The sequence below is a fragment of the Ochotona princeps genome, chromosome 15 (assembly GCF_030435755.1).
Source record: "Ochotona princeps isolate mOchPri1 chromosome 15, mOchPri1.hap1, whole genome shotgun sequence".
In the NCBI taxonomy this organism is placed as follows: Eukaryota; Metazoa; Chordata; class Mammalia; order Lagomorpha; family Ochotonidae; genus Ochotona; species Ochotona princeps.
The window spans coordinates 45,201,615-45,229,538 of record NC_080846.1 but is presented as its reverse complement, the minus strand read 5'-3'; the positions used below and the strand labels follow the sequence as shown (position 1 = coordinate 45,229,538).

The window sequence follows — 27,924 nt, the reverse complement described above, 5'->3', positions numbered from 1 at the left end:
TTGATCACACATCACTAGCAGAAACACAAAACCATACAACCACTTAAGAAACAGTTGAATACTTGCTTTTAATCAAGCATCACCACCTAGCAATTCCTTTCCTAAGCACTGATGAAAACTAGCTAATTCTGTGTGAATATGCTTTGCATTTTTATTGACAATAGCTCCAATACTTTTCATCTGATGAATAAGAAAATTGTCCAATGTTTTCATATCATTTCTTTCTTGCTTCCAAGTCTTTGTCCCAGATTCTTTCCTCAAACTGCCACAAACTGTCCCTTCTCACCCCTCACCTCACAAAAGCCTCCTGGCATCCAGCCAAAGCCAGCTGGGTCCTTAGAGTCTTCTTTCGTGTCTTCTCACTTGCATTTGCCCTTGTATTCTCACTTCCTTGGGTTTTTAGGGTACAGAGTTTTCATTTTTCTTTTTGTTGTTTACTTGCCTCTTTTTGTATTGTTTCTGGCTATTATTCTGTCTTTTGACCTCTAACCCTGGGTGGTCCCCAAAGCCTTGATTTTAGGTCTCAACACTGGCCCTGACCTTCACTTCCTGGCCTCTCTCAAGTAGCTGTTCCTTCTCTTGCCACTACCTCCCCTCTTGCCCATATAGCCTCCCTCCGCTATGGTTCTACCTCTTTGCTATATGGACTTTCCTGAAAAGAAGTTCAGATCATTTCTCGCCCCTGAATACCTTCAAGTAATCTATAGCCAAAAGAAGTCATCTGAGACGTAATGCTAATGGCATTGGATTTGGATTCCAGCAACCTGGGTTGACATACTAGTTGTGCCACTAATTAGCTGGGTGACCTTGGATGAGTTAATTAGTGTCTGAGCTTTTATATCTGAAAACTGGTAAGGAGGAAAGGAGCTTTGAAGTATGAAAATAGTTGATAAAATGTAAAGCATTATGAAACATGATAGTCGGAATTTTCAGCGAATATGTTAACTCTTGTATATGCTGATTGTGGGCTATATGCTCGAGGGCAAATAGACAACATTCCTGCACTTACAAATGTCACAGCCTAGAGAGGAATGTGTAATGTAGACTTACGGTAAAGAGACCTTGAATAACATGACATCATGAGGCTAACACTGTGGTACTGCCTACAGTGCCAATATCCCATATAGATACTACTTTAAGACCTGGATGCTCCATTTCCAATCCAGCTCCCTGCTAATATGCCTTAGAAAGCAGCGGAGGATAGCCCCCAAGTGTTTGGGGCCCTGCACCCACAGAGTAGGAAGAAGTTTCTGGATCCTGGTTTTGGACTAGTCAAAGCCCTGGCTTTTATGGCTGTCTGGGGAGTGAACCAATGGATGAAAGATCTCTCTGCCTCTATCAAACAAATTTTTAAAATACGATAATTAAAAAAAAAACTAACATTGATGATAATACCTAAAAGATAGGTATGGGTTGACCAAGTCATAAGGGTATGAGGGAGGCAATAGGTGTCAATAATGGAAAAATTTTAAAAGTGTTCCAGGAAGTAGAAGTAATTATGGACAACAATCATGAAAGGAGAAAGTTCATGGCGTTTTCTAGGCCAGGAAGTGCTTCAGTACAACTGGAGTGTAAAGTTGGATACTGAGAAGGACAAGACTTGCCAGGGTAGGCCTGGGACATCACCCGTGCCACTCTTAGCTGAGGTCAGGTAAACAGAAGACATTGATAAAGTAGCAAGGTATTCCTACCTGCAACACAAGCAAGCTATCCTGGATTAGAGGCAATAAACATTGGGGAATGAGTGGGGTAAGTAGTCAGTGTCCACAAATCCTAGCCACAGCGCTGTAACCAACAGGGCTCAGTTCCTAAGGAGGGACAGCAGCGAAAATAAGAGTTACCCATAAACCAACTACATACTGACCAGTTGTATGTGCAAAAAATAGTGATTGTCAAGGCATTTCTCTATCAATCTTTTCTTTAAAAGATTTATTTATTTTTATTGGAAAGGTAGATCAGATTAATGGAGAGAAGGAGAAACAGAAAGATCTTCCATCTGCTGGTTCATTCCCTAAATGGCCGCAGCAGTCATTGCTGAGCTGATCTTCTTCCAGGTCTCCCACATGGATGCAGGGTTCCAAGGATTTGGGCCATTCTCTGCTGCTTTCCCAGACTACAAGCAGAGAGCTGGATGGTAACTGGAGCAGCCTGGACACAAACCAGCACCCAGATGGCATCCCAGTCTATGCAAGGTTAGGATTTAGCCACTGAGCCATTGCATTGAGCCCTCTTAATAGTCTACACAAACCTTCACTTCTTCTTTATGAGCTTAACAGGGGCAGACATCTTAGCTTTCATCCATTAATAAGATGGCACAGTTAATCCATTCAACCCCATTGTAATTTTAATCCTGAAATGGCTGGCTGTGGAAATAGAATGGACTAATTAGAGAAATCACTTAACGCTGTCACTGGTTGGCATTTGGCAAGCCCCTTTAAGCACTGTGAGCCTCAGTATCCCCCATTGGATTAGCTCACAGATGGTCATAGACACTACTACTGCTCAAACCCTGAATTCCCAGGGTGGAGGGCCAGGGCCAAGTCAGGATTCCATGTACATTGGGGGATTTCTGACACATACTTTTAGCCCTGGTCTGTTTTTATTTTGGTCTTCAGGCATGTTTCTTCTTCCTCCTTGCAGCTCTATCACTTCCCTCCCCCTTGAAGCTATTCAAGAAGCTGCTTTTTCACGACTTTGAAACTGTAAATATGCCCTTGAAGCATGCAAAGAGGTTTTTGTGTAGTTACAAATCGAGGTTATTATCGTACAAGTCTGTCACTTGAGGGCACTGCATTCCTCAGCTTCTCCTCTGAGAGAGCAAGCCCTATTGGCTTCTGTTGTCATAGCTGGAAAGATAAGGTTCTCCCACTCTGCAAGGTGGGCAATATTGTGAACTAGGTGCCTCTTGCTCCCAAGGGAGCAAGTGCAAGCATGAGGATGCTGATGCTAACATAGACATGCTTTTCTGAGACAAAGAGGTGCTTCACTTCAAGTGGCACAGTCAAGGACAAATGTTCTAAAATTAAACCAACCAGCTGCTGGCTGCAGACGCCCACACGTCATTGACGTTGTCTCCTTGCCCGACTTTTTCTTTCCGTGAAACCAAAACTCCCACTCCCTGCAACCCTCAAAAAATACTTCACCTGCTTTCCAAACGGCTGGTTGCCCACAGAACCAGGAACTCCTTCCAGAAGGTGTTGGCAATCAACGTACTCATCTCACAGGACACATCCCCTCCGTTTTTCAACTCAGAGACCTCAAACTTCGTTTGCTTGATGCCAGCAACCGGCTACAGAAATCAGCTGAGGTACAAACTTCCTTGTGAAAGTGAGGAAACATTCTCAAAACTGGTGGGTGTAAATCACATGTGGTTTAGGAACCTAAGCCGTAAGGTTTTAGAAACCTAGGAGAACAATAGAAATGAAGATAAGCATGTTAGTTTCTACACTTAAACTTTAGCTTTAGTGTCAATTAATCAGGACAGTTGTGGCTGAATTAGGTGCCATTTGAAAACAACTAGGAAATAAAACAAGCCTCTAGCATATAGATCCAAAGGGATCTTAACTTTCCAAGTCATATGTGTGTTTCTTATGTTATGCAAGCTAAAGAACTGGGAGAGGGATCCCTGAGAGTTCACTCAACAAAGGCAACGCAAGAAGTGGTTTAATTCCTTGCTTTGTCTTGGAGCTAAAGGACATGAGAAGGCCATGGAAACCCAATTTGGGCATGTCTACAATTCCAATCTGGGGAGGGTGGCTTCCCCAAGAGGACTTCTAGGATATCTTTGAGTGTTGTCTGTTTTGTAAAGATTATATTTTCTATATCTTGAAAAAACTTCATAAATTGTTCTTATTTTGTAAGTATGAATAAAATAATATAAAAATTTAAAAAAAGAACAACTAGGAAATAACCACATAAAACACATTGATGGTTTTATTATAAAGCTAAATAGCTTTCATATGGATGCTGTTTTAACCAGACTTGTAGCTTACATAGAGCTGGTTTTTACTGTAAAGGCTATTAATGTTTTATTAAAATATGTGAGTGATAGGCAAAAGTTTCAGTTCTTCCCTAGATGGTTTATAGTTATTCGTGCAGTTTATGTAAATTTATTAGCAAAATGCATTATCCAAATTCAACTTTCATAAATACCTAACATTGGTTTATACTAATTAATGATAAATTCAGGGGCAAGTGTTGTGGCACATCAGGTTAAGCTGCCATCTAGTTTACCAACATCCCATGTGAGCACTAGTTCAAATCCCAACTGCTCCATTTTTTATTCAGTTCCCTGCTAGGGCCCCTGGGAAAGCAGTAAAGAATGGCTTGAGTACCTGGGCCTCTGCCAACCTTGTGGGAGATCTGGATGGAGCTGTGAACTCATGCTTCTGCTTGGCTCATTCCCAGTCACTGCAGCCATTGGGGTGCGAATTGACCATTAAAAATCAATCTGTCTCTCTCCCTCACTCTCTGTGTGGTGTGTATGTGTCTTGCTCTATAACTTTCCCTTTCAAATACATCAAATAAATCTTTAATAACAAATCTACTTTTTCCATAAAATAGAATTTTACTAAGTGTAAGATTAGAAGAAAAGGAAGAGATTTTATAAAATAATTTGTGAATACAATGTGTATTGGAAAAATAAAATGCTATTCTTGGGTCAGAAAGTTAACAAAACCTGTATTGACATGATTCTATTTTGACTCACTCATTCAGTAAGTATTATTGCAAATTTATGACATTCTATGAAATGGTAGGGACCTAAAAATCCAAAACACGGCATAAACATAAAATACTACAAAAGTAGACTATAATATGTATAATAAATTATTTAAAAAGAAATTATGATGAGGTTTATCCATTTTTAAGAAAGATTCTAATTACTACAACATAGAATTATTGGATAAAGTTAACAAAATTTAGATGCTTATATTTTAAGTTTTTCTGTATCTCTTATTTGATATCCTCAATAAAAAAAAAACATTTCTCGTGCTTTTTAATCTCTGAAATAGAATTCAATTTCTAGTCTTATACAATTTCTGGTATATTTTTCTCTATATTTGTGCATAAAAACAAGGGCTTAGCCAATGTGTAGCTTTATAAATTGTGTTTTGTAGTTCAGAACCTTGGGTTTTTAGACTTTATCTTTGAGCTAGGTGGAGTAACATGCACCAGATTTACCCTCTGGCCTGAAGCCACTGTGAAATCAGACCAGATTATGAAAGATGAGTTACCAGGTATTGGAAATAAGCCACAGAGGACAGTGGTTCTGAGATGAAGGCAAGACAAGGAGGTGAGTATTAGGCTTGGCCCAGTTTGTGGTCCAGCTTGTGGTACAGCAGCAGAATCCAGGCTGTGGGCTGTGAGGAGGAATCTAGGTGGAACAGATGGATTTGGTCAGCCAAGGACCGGAATGGCTAAAGGAGGCCAATGCATCTGGAGTTGGTCGGGCCAAGTTCAAGGGAGGGAAACATTGCAGTGGATGGGACTACCAGAAATGGGCCCTCCAGCTGAACACATGTACATGAGAAAACTACCTGACCCTAAAAGTCAGAGGGGACAGTCCACAGAGGTTGCAGCATCAGGAAGTCAAGAAAATCTTGTAATTCATCATTAATTAGAAGGGCAGTACCTCAGTGGAGGGGCAGTCAGCTGTATACTAAAGGTTGCATTGGTCTCGCCTAATACCTTGGGAAAGCAATCTCAGAAGGATCCAGCTCTTTCCAAGTCACCTACCTGTACCCCTCCCCTCCCCACAGTTTCAAGAATACAAAAATATCCAGTACTCAACAAGGTAAAGTACCCAGCAGCCCACTGGGACATGCACAGAAACTGGACAATAGAGCTCATCATGAAAAGGAAAAGACATCAAAAGAGATAGATGATAGGATTTGTAGCTAAGGATTTTAAACTAATTCTTTAACTATATTCTGTGTGCATGAAAGATGGAGGAATGAAATATTCACAGCCAGCAGAAGCTTAAAAAAGACTCAGATCCTGAATAGCGGGTTAAGCCACCATCTGCAGCACCAGCTACTCCTCTTCCAGTTATGCTCCCTGTTAATGTGCCTGACAAGATAGCAGAAGCTGGCTCACAAGCAAGACCCCAATGAAGCTTCTGACTCCTGGATTCAACCTGGCCCATCCTTGGCTATTGTAGCCATTTGGGCAATGAACCAGTGTATGGAAGATCTATTTCTCCCTCTCTGTAACTTTGCCTTTCAAAATGATAACAAGAATCTAAAATTGAATATTTATTGTTGAAAATTCCAGTACCTGAGATGAAAAATATATACTGAAGAGAATTAGCAAAGTAGACACTATATAAGAAAATATGAGTGAAGTGTAACACATTGTAAAACAAAGGATTCAACATGAAACACAGGGAGCAGAAAGGTATAAGCACAGCATTGGAACATTTTTGGTTTCCTAAGATTTATTTATTTAACTTATTTCTTTTAAAGGCAGAGTAAGGGGGACGGGGGAGGAGAAACACAAAGAGAGGGAGGGAAGGAGGGAGGGAAGGAGAGAGGGAGAGAAATTCCATTTGCTGGTTCACTCCCCAGAAGGCCCAGAAGCTAGGCCTGTCTGAAGTCAGGAGCCAGGAGCTCCTCCTGAGTCTCCTTTAGGCCACCTTCTGCTGCTCTCCCATGTACACGAACAGGGAGCTGAGACTTCAGCTGGTCCCCAAATGGTAGTCTGGCATCACAGGCAGTGGCTTTACCTGTCATATCCCAGCAACAAGCCCTAGGACAAGTTAAAGCAGATTAATACATCTGTAGCTTGAATCTGCAAAGGAAGGCAAGGAGAGGAGCAGAAGAAAATTTAAGAAATAATTAAATTTTTTAATGTTTCATTGTGATTATAAATCCACAGATCCAAGAAGTACAACAGACTTTAAACACAGAAATAAGAACCAACATGGCAGAGAGAAAACCTTAAAAGCAGCCAGAAGGAAAATAAATCACATTACGTACAGAGCAGCAAATCTAAGAATAACAGAATTTTTGTCAGAAAACAATGCAAACCAGAAGAGAGACAAAAACCTTGAAGCAATGAGGGGAAAAAGTCAACTTAGAATTCTATACCCAGCAAAAAATATTTTTCAAAAGTGATGGTAAGGGGAGGATACTATGGTGCCATGGAATAAGCTGTTGTTTAGAACATCATATCCTATATCCACGTGCCAGCTACACCAGCTTCCTACTAATGCATCCTGGGAGGCAGCAGATGCTGGTGCTCAAGTGGTTGGGTACCTGCCCTCATGTGGGAGACCTGGATGAAGTTCTGGGCTCCTGGCTTCAACCTGCCCTAGTCCTGGCTGTTGTGGGCATTTGAGGAGTGACACAGTAGGTAGAAGCTATTTCTATCTGTTCTAACTCTGCCTTTCAAGTAGATGAAAACAAATATTCTTTCTTATAGTGAAGATGAGGGGATGGGAATTTGGCTGAGCAGTGGGGTTCCAGCTGGGACGCCTGCACACCCCATCAGAAGGCCTGGGTGTGCTTCCCAGCTCTGGCTCCTCATTCTGCTTCCTGCCAGTGTAAATCATGGGAAGCAGCAGGTGATACCTCAGGTAGTTAGATCTCTGTCATAACAAAGACCGTTACCAGGAATAAAGAAGGCTATTTCATGGTGATGGAGGAGGAATCAGTTCATGAAGAGGATGTGACAGTCTTGACTACTTATGCACCCAATGACAGGACTTCAAAGTACATCAAGTGAAAGCTACAGGGATCCACGGACAAGGTGATTGTGATAGCTGGATATTTCAATGCCTTTCCACAGGCAGAAGGAGCACTTATTTAGAGAGACCACAGACTGGACCACAATACGAGTACCAGTAAATGGGAGGGGATTCCCACCACACTAAAAGTATTCTCTGAACACCACGAAATTACACTCAAAGTTCATCACAGGGAAGTACCTGGGACATCTCCAAATATTTGTACACTGAACAACACACTCCTGAATGACCCACAGGTCAAAGAAGAAATCAAAAAGAAAATCAGAAAGCATTTTTTTTTAACATTTACTTATTTTTATTGGAAAATCAGATACACAGAGAGGAGGACAGACAGAGAGGAAGATATTCTGTCTGATGATTCACCCCTCAAGTAGTCTTACCAGCCAGAGCTGAGCCAATCCAAAGCCAGGAGACAGAAGCCTCTTCCAGGTCTCTCATGCAGGCGCAAGATCCCAAGGCTTTGGGCCATCCTCGACTGCTTTCCCAGATCATAAGCAGAGAATTGGAGGGGAAATGGGGCCACTGGGACACAAACTGTCACCCTTATGGGATCCCAGGCATGCAAGGAGAGGACATTAGCTTTTTGGCTACCGCACCCGGCTCTGAAAGTATTTTGAACTCATAGAAATAAAACCACAACAAATCAAAATTTGAGGAATGCAAACTCAAATAATACTTTGTGGGGGAAAGGTGTCAAACTAGGTTCCACTTTAAGAAACTACTTTTTAAAATATTTAATAAGCAGAAGAAACCAAATAACAATCAAAGCAGAACCCACTGAAATAGAAAAATACTAAACAATGGAGGCCATCATTGAAACCAAAAGCTACCTCTGTGAGAACATAAAGATATCTAGAGTTTTCAAAGACCAAACATCAAATTCAGTTATGTCCCTGCAGCTTCCGTTTTTTGGTAAATAAGAAAATTAGAGCAGAAACCATGAAAAAGACCCAATATTTGTTTGTCTTTCAATGTTTGGTCATGCATGTCTGAGCCTCCTTCTTATAAATATGAACAATGCTTTGTAATCCATGAAGTCACTCGAAGTGGATTATGTCTCTTTACATAGGTGTTTGTGTGTGTGTGTGTTCACTTGCGATAAGAGCTTCTTGTTCTCTTTGATTTGTCAAAATAAGTTTCCATGTTTGGCTTCTCCTTCTTAAATGAAATTTGCGGCATAGTACATGTATTCCTTCAGTGGTAATGCTGTGTGCTGTGAGGTGATGGTACTTTGTGCCGGAGACTGGAGGAAACAGCTGTGAGAGAACTGAGAGCTAAACAAGCAAACAGGTACTCAGAATAGACTGGTGCAGAACTGCTGTTATGGAAAGAACAAGTTCCACGGGAGTCCAGAAGCCAAATCATCACCTTGAACCTGAAATATTCCTCAAGCCAGTAGCCAAAAAGAAATATTGTTTTTAATGGAATAACCAAGTTTCCGGCATTAGTATGAGTCAAAATAAACAACACTGTGTTAGGTATGGAACTGCTTGGAAGCTATGAGATGAATTCTGAAAATTTCTTGACTCAATGTACCTAGTATTTCCTCTTTATTCTGTTTATGTTGAGACTCTATTTACATTTCCTTATCAGTTAAAGCATAAATAAGGCATTGAAATGTTTGTGTGTGTGTGTGTGTGTGTGTGTGTGCCAATTCTCACCACTATTATTGAGGTCTTTTGATGAATATTCTTGGGAAAAAAAGATGAGCTATCAAGATATACGCAGGTGGCTTTCACTGTTTAGGACTCAAGGATTTCTTAGTTGCACCGGGGCAAAGCCTGAGCCAAGAACAGATTCTTGGGCCAAGTTTGAGGGACCTCAACCTTAGAAAAGTTAGGCAAGATCAAGGGAATTATGAAGAATCTGAAGATGACAGAAGAAAGTGTCATGACTCACTCAGAAGGCGAGGGACCTTAAAAATTATTCATTTCCTTTGTCTCACTGATTTTGCTTTTGAAATGTGTTATCAGGGAATGATTAATACATAATATGCATCCCCACTTTTAGCTATGAGTTTCTCATAATCTTCAGTGATATCAAACCACTTAACTGCCTAAGAATCACAGCCTGGTTAAGTAAATGATGCCACAGCCACACAATGAATTCTAAGCAGATTTCTGATTTATGGAGCAGAACTTCTCAGACTAGATTTGCATCAGAACCACCCAAACGGCTGATTGAAACAGAATGCTAGGCCTTGTACTGCAGAACTTTTGACTGAGCTAGCTGACATAGGGTCCAAGAATTTGCATGTGCGTCTGCTATAGGGACGCTGCTGGTCTTGGGGGACACACTCTTAAAAACCGCTGACATAGGGGTGTAGTTACTGACCTACCCAAACTCACACAATACATACAAAGTAGTTTATACAACATATCTTAGACATTTACATACAGATATTTACACAGAGACAGTGATGAGTCGTCTCTCTGGTTGACCTCATGGGGGGAGTCTTTCTGTAAGTACCACTGTCTTCTACATCTTTCATTTTTCTGTAATCAGTATAATGGCAGGTGATAAACACCCTGGGTCGTAAAGTCCAGACCAGCTGCACCAGTAGTACCAGTAAGTTGGAAATATGGAAGCTGCTTGATCCTGGTCAGATAATTGTGCTCTCTGAGGTTTTAAAGATGTCTTGTTGGGATGGTGTCATCACATACAGAGGAGTGGCAAAGGGTCTGTAGCTAATCATGACAGGGACCCAAGCCAGGCAGGGCAGATAGGAAACAGTGAACCTCCCGCATTTCAGTAGTGCCAAACAGGCTGCTACAGGGGAAGTCACAGGAAAAACTGGGTGGGACCCAAAGGGCAACCTGCCAGGATGTTTGAAGCATCTGGACTGGTGCATTCTTTGTTTCCTGCCGCAAGGTAGATCCGTTTCCCAGGGTATCAGATTAAGGTGTCTCCTTGCTGGAAAACAGATTTCATGATTTGAATTCCCGTCCACTTTTGTGTCTCTGGGCGCTCCACTTGTCTCCTCTCTAGTGCGTAGCCTTGGAGCTCATGATGTCACTTCCCTGCTGATAGCAGCGTGCCAACTGTGGTGTCATGCACAGTCGGCACAGAGCTGCCATTCAGCTACCATCTGGGCTCAGGAAGCCAGGGTCTCCTAAGTTCCTCCAAACCTTGACAGATCTTCTGCTAGCCTTGCCTTGACTGAGCAGCCCTCTGGGGGAGGGCTAGGAGGACAAGGGAATGCTGGCCAGTGTCAAGGGTGAAAAACGTGACAGGAACAGGGAGAGCAAACAGATGCCACTACAGGACAGGAAAAGGAGAGGCGTGCAGAAAACAGGCCCAGAAACCTTTCTGTGGAACACTGACTAGTGAGCCCTCACTTGTCCTCTTCTGGGGACAACAGTGGCTGACCAACTAGGAGGCACCCACATCATTTCTGTTTTTTTCTGGATATATTAAATACTCATATATATTTAACAAGCACTAGCATGGAGATATAAATAAATTCCACAGAAAACTCACAATGGATCCTGCTGTATTTTGACTTTTTCTGAAGCAAGAAAGCACTATCATGTGGTTTTAATGTTTCAAGATCTGAAATTATGTTCTGATTTAGGGTGTTTGAATAAAAAAGACACCATTTCCACATTAACTACATATACGCCATATTATTTGTTGGAAAGTTTCATCTCTTAGTATGCTTTACAGGTAGGTAAACAGAGCTGATGAGACAACTTTTCTTCCAAGTTCTACAAGTTCAAAACCAGCTAGAAATACAAGCAAATCATTATTCAATTATTTATTATGATTATCTCTTTCACCTCCTGGTGCTATCACATGAGCCCCAATATGTACAGCTGTTTAACATTCTCTATAAAGAAATGATTTGAAACCCTGGCCTGGGTTACATTACTGCCAAGAATAGTGTTACAATTCATTCATTCCTGTGCCAAAAGCTTGCTGGATACCAACTGTGCCCTGGCACACAGCCCTGACTGCTCTTGGGAGGGTTACACTGCAGATGGAGAAGGCAGCGAGTGATGAGCAACTCTACAACCCTGTCAGGGAAGGACACGTTAAACCAGGCTCCGAGAAGGACCTTGCATTTTCTTCTGAGGGACCTGTGAGCTGTCTGAGTAGGGATGGGTTTAGGCAAGGGAATGATGGGATCCAAGTTCTGTTTTTAGAGGATGCCTGTGTGGAGAGCTGGTCACTGAATCATTGCCCTTCCTCCAAGTAAATTTCACTGATGATGTTTCTGTCCCCACATACTCAGAGGAATGATTCCACACAGCTGATCCTTGCCTTTTCATACTTTTGGAATGAAATTAATTTATTTGAAAGGCAAGTGTTACGGAGATCTTCTGGCTGCTGCTTCACTCCTCAAATGGCCACAGCAGCCAGGGCTGGGGCAGGCTGAAACCAGAAGCCAAAAACCAGGAGCTTTATCCAGGTCTCCCTCATGGATGCAGGGGGCCCAAGCACGAGGGCCATCCTCCACTGCTTTTCCAGGGATATTAGCAGGGAGCTGGATGGAAAATAGAGCACCCAGGACTTGAACTAGCTCCAATATGGGATGTGGTCATTATAAGTGGCAGTTTAACCCACTGTGCCATAACACCAGCCTTGTAAGACTTTAACTTTTTAAAGATTTTATTTATTTGAAAGGCAGAGTGACAGTGAGAGAGAGAAGAGAAGGGAGAGGAAGCGTGGGCCAGAGAATCTTTCCACAGCTGATTCACTCCCCAAATGGCCATAACAGCCATGTTTGGGCAGGGCCAAAACCAGGAGCCAGGAACTCTATCCAGGTCTTCCACATGGATGGCAGGGGGCCAAGGACTTGGCCCATCATTTGTTGCTTTCCCAAGAGCATTTGCCGGGAGCTGGTTCAGAAACAGAGCATTCAAACCTACACTCTGATATTCCAGGATGATGCTTGGCTCCGTTACTTTATTTTCATAGTACTTTTGTGTTGGGGGGAGGGAACAGGAAGAGTCTTAAGAAGCTAACAGATATTTAAGAAAATTTTTTAGGAAAAATTTATGTCTCTTATTATATAGATTTCATGAATCTGTTTGAGGGTTTATTCTGTTTCTTATGAAATCCCAGCATAATAAAGTATAACTTGTTGTTGGCCTCTCACAGTCTATTTCGTATTATAGAATATTGTGGATTTTCTTTTTGATATTCCTTGTTTTTCATGACTCATCATTTCCCCTGTCACAAGCCCTTGCTTCCTTATCTAAAAGGTTCATCAGAGATTTGCATCACCTCCCTCCTGAGCCCCTCCTTTAAAAATTTTATCTTCAATTTTATTTTAAAAACCACTTAATCAGTTTGAAAAGCAGAGAGAGAGAGAGAGACAGAGATCTCCCATCTGCTGCTTCTGCCTGAAATGCTTCTCCTGTCTACGGCTGGGCCTCACTGGAGGCGGGAGCAGAACCTCAGCTCAGTTCTCCTGCATGGGTGACAGGAAACCAGCTACCTGAGTGCTCACCTGCTGCTTCCCAGGGTGCACATCAGCATGAATCTAGAATTGGGAGCAGAGACAGGATGCAAACCCAGACACTCTGACAGCGAGGCTGGTGTCCCAAGTGGGGTGCCATCCCCTACACCAACAGCCAAGCTTATTTTTAATTAGTACATGGTGATGGCACACAGTTATGGGACCTGGTGTGGCACTGCAATGCATCCATATGTGATGATGCAATCTGGTTAATTGGAATATCCATCACCTCAGCCACTTATCACTTCTTTGTGTCAGGGCCCCCTTTATACACTCCTCACAGAGTGTATAGACTCTGTCTCTCTGTCTCCGTCTCCCTCTCTCTCTCTCTCTCTCTCCCACACACACACACACACACACACACATGCCAGAGGCCTCTCAGGAGTCAAAGTTTGTCACTTGTGACCCTTCCTCCCTCTGTTTCCTCAGGCTTAGTTTTAAGTTGCCTTTAGTGTCCACTCTGGAATTAACAGAAAGTTGCATTGAGGCAAAAGTCCTATTGAACTAACTTGACCTGTCACCTTACACTTGGCTTTAAAGTGCCTTTTGACTAATTTCAGAAACCAAGTCTGCCCTCAAGGGAGGTACACTCTTATCTCCTACCACCAGTACACATACTCCAAAAAGGTGCCACAAGCTTGGAAGGCAGACCCAGAAAAGAACCATTTGTAGTCACAGTGACTGCATTTATTACCTGATTCGTCTTTGAAAAAGCATTGAAAAGTAATTACAGTAATTACTTCATCTAGAAATAGAAGTTAGCTGTTCCCTAATTAGTCATCTTTCTCTCTAACCTTCCTGCTTTTATTATTCACAGTTTATAGTTTGTTCTCTTCAGAGAAGTGAGTTATCGCATGAGAACGTGTAACTTAGATCCTTACCCTTCTTTGCCTGCAAACTAGCAGTGGCTTCCACTCCAGTCAGAATAACCCACCATGCCTGGGAACAGGCTCTGTCTATGTCATTATAGTGTTTGCTTCCTAGCCTCTGCAGCTTTTCTCTGCTGGTCTGCAATCCCCCTGACCTTGAGCAAGCCTAACTTGATTCTGCTTCTTTCTATTTGCTGTTCCTCCTGGTCAGAATACCCTTTCACTAACATCGCTGCATGGCTACCTTCATTTCAAGAGCTAGGGCTGCGCTGGCAACTCCAGGTGGAGTTTCGTGTGCAAAGAGGCAACACATCTGTTCTTCCAAATGACAGGGCAGCTCAGCCCCAGGTGTGATCAAGGTCTAAAACTCCCCCTTGATATCTTATCACTCCCAGATAACTGAAGGTATAAATCAAACCAAGACTGCACTGGGCAAGCAATTCAAGGTTTGCACACAGCCCTATACACATGTGGTGTTTTCTTTCTCTTGGCAGGTTATTTTCAGAGCACTGTCGCCGCCATATGATGCCGAGAACCCCTATAGTGCCAAAGTTCAGGAGCAGCTGAAGATCACCAATCTCCGGGTGCAGCTGCTGAAAAGACAGTCTTGTCCTTGTCAGAGAAATGACCTGAACACCAAGCCGCAACACTTCACACACTACGCAATCTATGATTTCATTGTCAAGGGCAGCTGCTTCTGCAACGGCCATGCTGATCAGTGTGTACCTGTGGATGGCTTCAGACCTGTCAAGGCTCCAGGAACATTCCATGTGGTAGGTGAAACCACTCCATCTATAAAACCAACCAACCAACCAACCAACAAACAAAAAACCCCAAAAATCTAGATCACATTATTTTGGTTTTGGTTAGTTTGAGTACCCAGGGAGTGGGGTCTGTGCCTCAGTGGTAATTCTGTGTCTTTCTCTGCCAATCCATCCATCCCTCCACAGCCCTCCTATGAAGTATGTATTCATTTGGCTGTTCCTCTCCAGTTTTAGAATCGTGGTCAAGCATGATAACCAAATACCTTGGAAAATTTCCCTGGACATTTCTAGTTGCTTTGACCTTGAGATACGTAGTGTAAGGTGAGCGGTCACGAGAAGCTGGCATGGTCATTCCAGCGGCATTATCACACAGAAGCTAGTCTGGACTGTCAATGGGGACTATTGTTGAGTATTTGAAGTGGGAATGAGAAGAGCCTCCATTTCGTGCTTTGTATCTCTGCGGTCCTGCCAGGAGAATGAAAAGCAATTCTCCTCTTAAAGGGTGGCCTGACCTGGTTTTCACCCTAACACAGGGCCAGTCTCTTTTTCCTCTGTGCTCACACATCTCCTGTGCTTCCACCTGAACTTTTTTTGCTTGTCTGCTGCTCTCAGGGGATGGGACTGAGTGTGTTCTACAGGAAGTAGGTGCTCAGGAGGTATTTGATTGAATGGTAGCAGCACAGTGCAAGGACATGATAATGAATTAGAGCCATTGTTTGTCCTCACCTCACCACCTTCCCGAAAGAGGCAGAGGGGCTCAGGCAGCCAGCCATGGCTGGGCTGGATCCAGAGTTTTGGTAGAGGTAAGCAAGGGAGATGGCAAGTAGAACACACCAATTCTTCGACTTTGTAGTTTGCTCTGATATTTCTGTACAAAGCAGAGACAGAGCCCGTGGAAGGCCTTACGCTACCCTTCCTGCATGACTTAAATGGTAGACATGAGCATTCTTTCTTCATTTTTTCCTAGTGCCACCCCAGGGCGGGGTCAGCAGAGGCCCTGGCATTGTGAGGCAGCGTGACAGTGTGGGCTGGCTGAAATGAGCTGCTGGAGTGCAGAGCAGCTGTGGGTAACCAAAATACCCAGGGCAGTGACCAGAGAGTAATGACAATAAGGAGAGCACCTGTACTCCCAGAAGTGAGTCTGAGGCTCCCAACGTTGAAGAAAACACAGTATTCATTCATCCAACACCTACTCATTTCTGGGCTTTGATAGAATGTTGCTTCAAATAATGAGGAGAATAATAAGTATACATGGGTTAAGTTGGTTCACTTTGATTTGATTCAAATAGAAAATGACTCAGATATTGTAGAGACGCCAACCTACTAGACTATAAACTAAGGAGGCAGAGTGTGATTGAATCTCTGCCATTCCAGTGTAAAGAAGTAGTGAAAAGAAAGCATGTAGGTCTCGTTTCTTCAGTTGTGTTTTATGATCCAAGCTTTACCGGACCATCTGGGATAGAGTTCCATGCCAAAGGGCAGACACAAGCCTAGAGGCCCCTGTAACATGGCACTTAAGACATCCTCAGTGAATACCTGGGCAGTGATTGACCTTGACACAATCTGAATGTCTGGGATCAGACAAACTAAACTACAAGAGTTCTCAAGAGCCTTATGATATATTCATGAGCATTTAGTATCACTTACTAAGATTGATGGAGAAAAATTATTAGATGTTTCTCCTTGTGCTGCTAGTTTCAATAAGAGATTAACTCCAAATTAACTCCCAGTTAACTTGATGCAGAAGCATCAAGTCATAAGGGTGCTTCAAAAAGTTCATGAAAAATGAAATTTAAAAAAGGATTTGGGAGTACAAAAGTATTTGGAAATCCATTCTTTTTTTTTTTCATAAAATGCACTTTACAAAGACTCTTTGGTTTTTGTCATAACATTTTCCTTGAATATCCTCTGTACCATCATTTGACACAATATTCTGCCAGCAAGCAAATATTAACAATTTGCAAAGCATACTTGATAACTAAGTGGAAGGGACCACAAAAGAGATCTTCATTAAAGAACATGGAAATGTGTATTTTGGAAAACTGTATGTGAAGCTCACAATTCTTTTTGAGTGCCAAAGAACCCTTTTTTTGTTGTTGTTTTTAACTCTGCTAACCACAGACTTTGACATTCCCTCTTGTCAAGTTTTTTCCATTTCCAAAGCATGTTATTTAGAATAAGGCATCACCATCCTAGAATACCTTATGCAGTGGTAACCCCATTTCTTTATTCATCTCAGGCTGCTTTGAAACTGAAGGCAACTTCCTGATAAAATACTCAGGTTCTAACATTAGTATCTAACATATCCTTCTACCCAGTTTTCCTATGGATTTCAAATTCGGCCCTAGAACAATAGCCTCTGGTACTGTAACTAAGCGCATATGCCTGAGTCAGGCCAGGCCAAGTCAAGCCTGGAGCTGATCCAGGGAAGGGATAAAAAGCAGGCTGAGTGGCCAAGATTATGTTGGCTTCTAGGGATCCAGTTCCAGCAGAAACCTTGTTTCTAAATCATTTTCTGTTTATAAAACAAAGATAAGCAATTGGACCAGCAGAGGCTGTGGCTGGAAGAGAGAATGATCCTGTTTCCAGGTCTTCCCTCCCTCAGAGTTAGGTGCATTTATTTTTATCCATGTTTTTCTTGGGGGTATAAAGAGCTGGTATATTAAATACAACAATAGTTGTCTCCTTTGAGTATGGTGTTCTTAGTTTTAGGATGGCTTAGTTGAGCCAACTGCATTTTGAAACTACAGGGTTTTTTTTTTTTTTTTTTTTTTTGCCTCTTTCAGAAAATAGCCATGAAGTCAATTGTCCTCCCCTAGTGGTGTATCTGTGGACACTGGTCATTATGTGCAAATGGCTATAGAGAACTGGACTAGTAAATTGTCCCCAGAGAATACAAGGTGGCCTCCTATGTAATACTGTTCTTTTATAGCTTGTCATGGGCAGGCACATACAAATTGCACATTTTTAAAAGAGATTTATTTATTTTTATTGGAAACGATGGGGGAAAGGAGAGACAGAAAGATCTTCCATCCGTTGCATCACTCCCCAAGTGGCCACAACAGCCATAGCTGGACTGATCCAGAACCAGAAACCAGGAGCTTCTTCTGGGTCTCCCACAAGGGTAAAGAGTCCCAAGGCTTTGGACTGTCCTCTGCTGCTTTCCCAAGTCCACAGGTAGGGAGCTGGATGGGAAATGGACCATCCAGGACACAAACTGGTGCCCATATAGGATCCTGGCACATGCAAGGTGAGAACTTTAGCCACTAGGCTACTGAATCAGGCCCAAAAATCTCACATCCTTAGCACTTTTTCCTCTATCATAGTGGCTCACAAAGTATGGTTGGTTCCTGAATGAACAGCAACAGCATTATCCAGGGCCTTATGAGAAGTGCAAATTTTCAGTCTTTAACCCAGACCTACTGATTCAAAAACTCTAGAGGGGGTGCCCAGGAATCCAAGTTCAGCAAATCTTCCAAGGTAATTCCAATGTTTGCTGAAGTTTGAGAAGATTGTATTCAACAACCAGTTCATAGTGACTAATGCTGTGGCTAAGATGAGTAATTAATTAATGAAATTTGATTTTATGGGCTAAAATTCCTGGTAGCTGATGGTAGCAAATTAGGGAAAGGATATCAGGTGTGTTTCAAGCTATGTAAGAATTTAGGATTATTTCCTTTCTTTAGAAGGGAGAGGTATAGAAATTATCAACTCTTTTACTTTAAAAGAGTTGCCATTCAGCCCAGTAACTAAGACCCCATCTCCTTCACTTTGGTGGCTGAGTTTGTTTCCCAGCTGCAGCTTCTGATTCCTTCATGCTTCCAGCTTCCCACCACTCCAGATCCTGAGGGGCCACAGCTGATGAGCCAAGGGACTGCATCTGTGCCAGCCACGTAGGGTCCTGGCTCCTGGTCCCATCCCTAGCTGTTGTAGGCAGTTAGAGAGTGAGCCAATAGATGGGAGCTCATTCTCTTGTGTGTTCTCTCTCCCTCTTTCTGCCTCTGCCTCTTAAATAATAATTTTTTTAAAAAACCAATGCCCATGTTTTCTAAACTTGTGCCACTTTCGACATGTTACCCATTCTTTCCAGATCCAGCTTACTTATCCCTCACTTGTTAAAACAGACCTGCATTTAACTCATGATAGTACTGTCACTCAGTCTCACCAAACTTAAGTTTCCTAATAAAATGTGGATATTTTCTGCCTTCTATTGTTACTGGGAGGATTAAAAACTATGCTATCAAGTGCCTGTAATATGGCAGGCAGTCCTTGCATTGCTGTTCCTATTACATTGTGTTCTGTCAGCCACTTCTGCTAGTTCTACCACATACACTTCTTCCTCAATGACAAGACTAAATAGAGCTTAGGTGCTGTTTGATGTATTTACAAGGCGAGGGTATTTTTTATGCCAAGGAAAACTGTGCTTTGACTCCAGCCCACTGGGATACTAGAAATTATGTGAAGATGATATCTGAAACTATTTTCTCTTTGCTGCTGCAGAGAATGGAATTAGTTCTGTTTTGCTAGCAGCTGGTGGTTTTACAGCTGTTGGATCGTGGATGGTAATGAGAAGGATGATTCTACTGCTTACTAAAGTGTCATCGATTGGATGACACAGAAGCCTTAGAATACTAAAGAGCGCTACTGAAATGCCTTGAGCTACCCTTATTGAATTGGATTTTTTTCTTCCTAACGAGAAACTCATCATACAAGAGTCTCAATATTTTGATGGATGTATTCTAAATCTAGGCGCAATCACTGAGACCTGTGAAACTATAGGGAAGCTTGAAGAAAATCTGACTTAGCTACCTGTCTAAAGGCAAGTTTAAAAATCATTCATAGAATCTCATTACAACACTTTTTCCCTCAACTGAATCTGAATATGTTTATTTATTAATTATGTTTGTTTAGCTCATGTAACTTTTCATCATTCTAGAACAGATTGAAGGCCTTAGTTTTCAGTTTCTTTGGAAATTACTATACTACAAATAAACCAGAAATATAGTTAGAAAACCCTTGACTCTTCAAGATATTAGGGAAGAGAACAGAAGCACATAAGATAGTTAATGAAGTTATTAAATGAGACTATTAAATCCAGGTCTGAAGATACTTTTATGTAGCACAACATGTAGTTATGTTTGGACATGATCTGTAAATTGATTTTACATGTTAGTATGGAAAAATCGCTATCAGAATTATGAATACACTAATAATAGCTAGCACTGATAGGATGCTTACTCTATTCTGCTGTTGTACTGTGAATGTTATTGAACTCACGTTCGCAGCAGTTGTATGGTGTACCATACTCATGTTGCTTTCATAGATCAGAGGCTTGGAAATGCTAACCAATGTCCTAAAAGCTAATAAAGGAAGAGCCACATTTTAAACATAGCTGTTAAGCACCACAGCCCATGTTCTTGTTGTGGGGCTGTGAAAGAAGTTGTCTAACTAGGTCGAGATATTAGGTCTGGAACAGAAAAAAATGAAGGACAAGAAGTTGAAAGCAGAGTCAAGAGACTGATGATCAAGATGGATCATGGAATCTAAACTGTTCCAGAAGGGAAGTGAGGACGTGAAAGAGCGAGGCCAATTCTTCACCACCCAAGATTAGTTGGTTTACATTTTATAAGTCCTTTTCAGTAAATTATTTCACTTGTTCCTTATGCTAACCCTTGAACATACATGTTTTTAATTCTTTTCTGCAGATAAAGGAAACAAGGTACAAAGAGATTAGTTTTCTTGCTTGAAGTCACAGTCATAGAGCAATTAATCATACTTAGATTTTTTTACTGCTATACCTCACCTCTACTCACAAAAGACTACCAGGAAAAATCCTCTTATTAAAAACTTTTCTAGGGCCCGGCCCGATAGCGTAACAGCTGAAGTCCTTGCCTGGAATCCCATATGGGTGAGTTCTAATCCCGGCAGTCCTGCTTCCCATACAGTCCCTTGCCTGTGGCCTGGGAAAGCAGTTGAGGACGGCCCAAAGTCTTGGGACCTTGCATCCACGTGGGAAACTACGAAGAAGCTTCTGGCTTCTGGCTTCAGATTGGCTCATCTTCAGCCGTTGTGGCTGCTTGGGGAGTGAACCATCGGATGGAAGATCTTCCTCTCTGTCTCTCCTCCTCTTTGCATATCTGCCTTTCCAATTAAAAAAATATTAAAAAAATTTTTTTCCATAAAGGTAGATAACATATCCAAGTCATTCACCTGTTTACATGTATCCTTAAATTAACATTTATTCTTTTCTCTTCCATTCCTGAACTATTAAGATGGCCAAAGGAGAAAGAATAAAAATAATAACATTGGAGATATATCTATAGATATATCTATTTTTATTCTATAGAAAGAATAAAAAGTGTAAGAGAGAGAGAGAGAGAGATTTTTGGAGGGTGGGATGAATGAGTATCTTTGGTTTCACTAAAGAGAGATCTGGATGAGCCATTCTTGCTGTAAGGCAGCTACGGCCCTAACCATTTCACTCATTATAATAGGATCTACAGATGTTTTGACTATGTTTTTTCTCTAAATAACAAGACAGACTTCCCTTTAATGATGAAAGTCATCTAAATTACGCTAGTTATTTGATGATTAGGAAATCAGAAGACTTTATAACCAAAGACATTATAAATGAATCTTTGCATTCATGAAAAGATTCACCATGGGGTTTCTCTCAAAGGCTCTCCTAAAATGTTTAAGTATTTTTTATGTATAGGTCTTTAATGATTTCAGAGAGGCAGCTGCAAAAAAAACAGAAACACCTGGAAGTGAAAATATTCATGGCAGAGCTGATACTTATAAAAGTACAAAGAGACAGTAGGGATGATTCCCTAAAATACAGTATCAGTCCATTCAATATTCAACTGGTTTTTGAATGTGCTTTGTAGGAAACAGAGCGTGTGTGTGTGTGTGTGTGTGTGTGTGTGTGTGTGTGTAAAATTTGAGCATGGAAAGAATTCAAATATGACCCTCTTAATTTGGTTGAACTTCTAGTACATAAATTTCGGAAGGTGCAAGTTAAACTTGCCAGTTTTGTTACTATAAATTACACCCTCAGATATTTAGAACATATCTCACTTTAAATTCTTCTCATGAATATTTCCTTTGTAGCATTTTTGGATCTATCTCTAAGGGATAGTTGAGAGCCTGGAGTCAGGTCTCTGTAACTGGAAGGAAGGGAGGGGAAGGAGAAAACCACATGAAAAGAGAGAAGCTGAGGTGGCTAAGAGATACCTGACTTCTCGTAGCACTGTGCTATTTCATTAGTATCTTGCCAGTTTTGTAAGAGCTGGAAATGTACTTCAGTTTGTTCTAAAGCAGTTACATTCAGCAGAAGATAAACTGTAATTTAGTCTGTCCTCTAGGGCTGGGCCAACACAAAGCCAGGAACCTAGAACTTTATCTGGGTCTCCCACTGGGTGGCAGAGACCCAATTACTTGAGCCATCTTTCACTGCTTTTCCTGGAGCATTATCATAGAGCAGGTTTGGAAGTAAAGCAGCAGCTTAATTCACTGCACCATAATGCCAGCCTTAGGATGTTAGATTTTCATTAGATAATTTTCTGTATCTATAGAGATTGATCATGTAGCTTTCATCCTTTATTTTAGTATTATATATTACACTGGTTGCTTTTTCTAGTGTTACATCAATTTTGAATTTCAAAATTCATAGTCTTCTAGAGTTTTGCAGGGATAATATTTTATAGCCAAGAATATACTACTCTTCTTTTTCTCAAATGCAGAAAATATAGCTGCTCTTTCAAGTTGTATTTAAAATTCATATATATGTACATGTATATACATACATTTAATACATATATCAGCCATGCTAGGTTAGCAATGTCTAGACAAAAATTTTTTACGGGTATTGAGGCCATTTGGAAAGTGAACTAGCAGACAGAAGACCTCTACGTGTAACTCTGTCTTTGAAAAATCAATATTTTGAAAATCAAACATTTCTTCTTAAAGGAAAGGGAAAAAGGTACAGTGCAAAACTGAGTAGAAGTGGTGAGAGCAAACATGCTTGTTTTGTTCCTGATCATATATTACTATTCACTATGATAACTGTAGGTTTTTCATAGATGACTTTTATTATGTTAAAAAAATTCCCTTCTATTCCTAGTATGATGAGTGTTTTCTGTTTTTTGTTTTTTTGGTTTTTTCCTTCAAGAAGGAAAAAAATCTAACTCCTAGGGCTGGCATTGTGGCAAGGGAAAAAAAGATACGGTATTCAGATCAGGAATGAAGAAATAAATCTGTTTATTCACAGATGATACACTGTTTTACATAGAAAACTTGTAATAATACACACACAGAATAATTCATTAATAAACAACTTCAGTACAGCTGCAGGATATAATGTCAACATAAAATTCAGTTATATTCCTATACCCTCATAATCAGCACTCTGAAAGGGAAAATAAGAAAACAATTCCATTTGCAATTGCATCAGAAAACTCAAACATTATTGAAAGAAATTAAAGTAGATATAAATAATGGGAACACATCCTGTATTCATGCATGAGGAGAGCTGCAGATTCAACAGTTTTTCTGTCAAAATTCTAACTGCCTTTTTGATGATGTATACTCTAAAATTTACATGGCAACAGAAGAATCTACAAATAGCCAAAATAATCTTATAGAAGAGCAAAACCAGAAGACTTATACTTTCAAATCTCAAAACATACACAGAGCTATAGTAATCAAAACCATGTGGTATTCTTGTAAGGACAGATATAAAGATCAATGAGATAAAGGGTTCAGGAATAAACCTTGCATATATGGTCAACTGATTTTTTTCAACCAGAAGTCATGACTTCAATGGCGGGTTGGGCATCCAGCCTCACACTGAAGATGCCCACATTTCATTGTGGAGTGGTCAGGTTTGATTCCTAGTTTTGGTTCCCAATTTCAACTTCCTACAAATGCAGATCCTGGATGGCAGCAGCTGATGTCCCAAGTAGTTTTATCCCTTCCAGACACATAGGAGGCCTGGAATGAGTTCCTAGCTCCTGGTTTCAGCTCGGTACGGTCTGGGTTGTAATGAACCCATTAGTGGGAACCCTCTCTTTCTCTGCTAGTTCTCTTTTACCCATCTCTCTGCCTTTTGAATAATATTAATATAAACAGTATTCAGTGGAAAAAAGAATGGTCTTTTCAACACCAAATGAGGCTGAGATGAATGGAGAGCCACAGGCAAAGGAATGAATTATTTTGGAACTCTACCTCACACCATATACAAAAATTAACATGGATCATAGGCCTGCATGTGAAAATTATAAAACTCTTGTGAATTTTATTAACTTTTGTGGCCTTGGATTAGGAACTGGCTTCTTAGATGAAAAAGCACAAACAATAGAAGAAAATAAATTGGACTTCAGCAAAATTAAAGCTTTTAGGCACCCAAGGATACTATTAATAAAGAGCAGGGACAATATATAAAATGGAAGAAAATCAAATAATACCTTTGATAAGGTACTAGTACTCAGAATATATGTGAACAGGAAAATGGCAATGGGGTGAAAATATATATATATGTATAAACCTTACAACTCAACAAGAAAAAAAAATTTTAATGGTCAAAAGTTTGAATAGACATTTCTCCAAAGATATGCAAATAACCAATAAGCACATGAAAAGACACTCTACATCACTAGTCATTAGGGAAATGCAAATTGAAACCACAATGAGACTCTACATTCACTAGGTTGGCTGGACTCAGACAAGCAATAACAAGTGTTGGCAAGGATGTAGAGAAGTTGGAACCTACATCCATTACTGGTGGGCATGTGAAATGGTGCTGCTGCTGTGGAAAGCAATCCAGCATTTAAAAAGTGTGATACAGTCACAACATGACTCAGCAGTTCTACTCTTCCAAGTGAATGAAAAACATGTCTACACAAAAACTTGTACGTGGAGGTTCATACAGGATTATTTATTTTTTTATTTTAAAGATTTATTTATTTATTTTCTGGGCCAGGCAGCATGGCCTAGTGGCTAAAGTCCTCGCCCCGGGATCCTATATGGGCGCCGGTTCTAGTCCCAGATGCTCCACTTCCCATCCAGCTCCCTGCTTGTGGCCTGGGAAAGCAGTCGAGGACAGCCCAAAGCCTTGGGACTCTGCACCTGGGTTGGAGACCTGGAAGAGGTTCCTGGTTCCTAGCTTCGGATTGGCGCAGCACTGGCCATTGCGCTCACTTGGAGAATGAATCATCGGATGGAAAATCTTGCTCAGTGTCTCTCCTCTCTGTATATCTGACTTTGTAATAAAAATAAATAAATCTTTTTAAAAAATATTTATTTATTTTCATTCAAAAGGCAGACCTACAGAGAGAAGGACAGACAGAGACAAAGATCCTGCATCCATTGGTCCACTCCCCAAATAACCACAATGGCCAGAACAGAGCCAATCTGAAGCCAGGAAACTTGAGCCAGGGACTTCCTCCAGGTCGTCAAAATGGATTAGGGGTTTTAGGGACCTGGGCCATCCTCCACTGCCCCCACAGGCCACAAGCAGAGCATCCAGGACACGACCCAGCACCTGGAGGCAGAGGACCAGCCAGCAGAGTCCCCATGCTCCTATAAAGAAGATTCTTAGTAGCCCTGTGGTATATCCATACAATGGAATATTATTGAACCATAAAAATGAATAAAATATCAATTCATGATCCAACGTGGGTAAGCCTTGAAAATATTATGCCAAGTGAAAGAAATCAGATATAAAACCCACATAGTATATTATTTCTCTTATATGCAGTGTCCAGAAATAAGCAATTCTAAAGACAAAATAAACATGAGATTTCTTTTTGAAGTAATGAAAACACTCTGGATTGCATAGAGGTAATGACCATATAACATTTTAAATATACTGAAAACCATGAATTATGCACTAAAAAGGTTGAAATGATAAGTTTTGTATTATGGAAATGTCATCTTGATAAGAAATTAACTAGCAGAACAGAATTATATAAAACCCCCAAACAAGACTAGTTGTATAGCTGTTTTACAGAATGAATATATTTCTTTTCAAGTTTTTCAATCATTAAAATGTTGTGAAAATTTTTGTGTTTATTCTAATGGCACACATTCTATAAACATGCTCATTGCTAGGTTTCAATTACAAAATAAAATCTATTTCTTTGAAAAGCAATAGTTTATGGATGAGGAGTACTAAAGACAACCAATTTTTTTAAATAGCTGTGGCAATATACAAGCAATCATAGACTTCTTACAAGCTCTGTGTTCTGACAGAGTTGCATTATTTTTTAATAAATCAGTATATCCATCTTGTTCAATCATAGCACACACAATAGTGAAGACTACGTTTTACAAATCTCACCTAGATGCAAGCAATTCTCCAAATGCCAAGACCATCTGAATGAATTAATTCAATAGCAAAAAACTATGGAAGAAAACATGCCCAAGTGACTGGCTTCTTGTACTACAATCAGGAGCTCATTTATCTTAAACAAGTCAACTTTTGTAACACCCTCTGTACTGTATATAATTCTGAGTGACAGTCAAACAGAGCTGTCAGGGAAGAAGGAGAACGCGAAAATGCGAACTGGAATGAAATTTCAAAAACACACAAAACTTTGTAAGAAAATGCAAAGTAGTCTGTGACAAGGAATTTTCTTTTAAAATACCCTGAAACTATGTGAACACACTGAGTGAGTGAATGGCAGTGGGGTGAAAAGTACTTGGTAATCCCTACTGCATTCCCAGTAGAATTTACCTGGCCCCTAACGCATTATAAAAACTCATCTACATCCTGAAAGACATTGAACAAGACCCTACAAAACCTTGCTTCATTCTCATATCCAGTGCTGCTTAATGGATAAGTTGCTTATAAAACGAGTTCTCCTTTTTCTCTCATCCAGTTTCCAGGTTCCTGGCCTCACATTTGCAGGAGCTTTCACAGCCTATTAGAAGTTATCAATCACTATTCTCATTTTTTGTATTTCTTCCTAAAGTGATTAAAATTAAGTAAATTAAGTAGATACCCAGAAATTTAAGCTGAGGTCATCTCTCTCTCAAAGAGGCTGTCTTACAAGAAGTTGTTTTAGGTGTTCGCAGGAAAAGGGCAAAGGAGTCTGGTGATGTCACTGTCCTACGATGGATCTTCTGTCTTAGAAATTTCTTGGGAGTTAGGATCCCTGTTCTGCCGCTGATTTGCTTTGTGACCTTGGAAAAGTTTAAGTGCAATAAGACAATTGCAAAGTAAAATTACGACAGTAAGATTCAACTGAGGAGCAGGGATGGAGGTCAAATGGCTGTGTAGCAACTGTGTTGACATCTGAATACCATGACCAAAGAGTAGTTTTGCTTGAAACAAATTTAAAATTACTAAGGCATATATTCAAACAATTCTCTTATGGGAAATTTAAAGTCTGTCTATGGACAGGATTTGTAGCAAAAGATCTAGGGATATTCATCCATCTTCTTGTGTTTGGCTTGTATTTGCAGCTGAATAAACTGGCTATAATAGAGGAGAAAAGGAGCCAATTTGAAATTCTAATGCAATGAAGGCTCAGATATACTGAAATTAATGTCTTAAAGTGCCCTACGTTTTTGCTATCGTGTATGTGTAAATATTAAACCAAGTTATAGAGATGCATTAGCTCAATTCACTTGTGGAATCTAATTAAATATATCTATTGGATATTACTCATCCTCAAAAGCCTAGAAGAAAAGAAAACTTCTAGAGCCATTTGTAAGCAAAGAACAAACAAGAGACAGTCTTATTCAGAGAAGTAATGGTAGGGAAAAAACCTCTCATAAGTTAGTAACAGTGTGATATTATTTAAATGTAATCCTGGCCCCCTGGGTACTATAATTTTTAGTTTAATGTCATTTGCATTTTTATGGCAGAAATATTTATTACTGTCCCCAGGGGTAAGATAAAGTGCTTGGTGATATTAGAAAAAAGAAGCTATTAGAATTTATTCTGTGAAAATGCAAGACAATCAGTATCCAATTAGCTATCTAAAATTCCTGAAATTTCATTTAAAAAATATTTATTCATTTTATCTATTTGAAAGGGATAAAGAAGTAGTGATGTACCCTCTGCTGGTTTATTCC

The 27,924-nt window shown here is 40.4% G+C and overlaps 1 protein-coding gene and 1 long non-coding RNA gene across 3 annotated transcripts in view; one reads left to right on the top strand and one right to left on the bottom strand.

Annotated features, from left to right (window-relative positions):
* NTN4 (netrin 4) overlaps positions 1-27,924 on the top strand; it is a 114,906-nt gene that overhangs the window by 30,080 nt on the left and 56,902 nt on the right. For both annotated transcript variants that reach the window (XM_058673675.1, XM_004583113.4), the window contains exon 3: positions 14,575-14,853. In XM_058673675.1, coding sequence (XP_058529658.1) covers positions 14,575-14,853 — 279 coding nt within the window. The remainder of the gene's footprint in view (positions 1-14,574; positions 14,854-27,924) is intronic.
* LOC131482087 (uncharacterized) overlaps positions 3,152-27,924 on the bottom strand; it is a 177,642-nt gene continuing 152,869 nt past the window's right edge. The window contains exons 3-4 of the long non-coding RNA XR_009246758.1: positions 21,922-22,004; positions 3,152-3,380 (exon numbers count right to left, since the gene is read on the bottom strand). This is a non-coding gene — a long non-coding RNA (uncharacterized LOC131482087). The remainder of the gene's footprint in view (positions 3,381-21,921; positions 22,005-27,924) is intronic.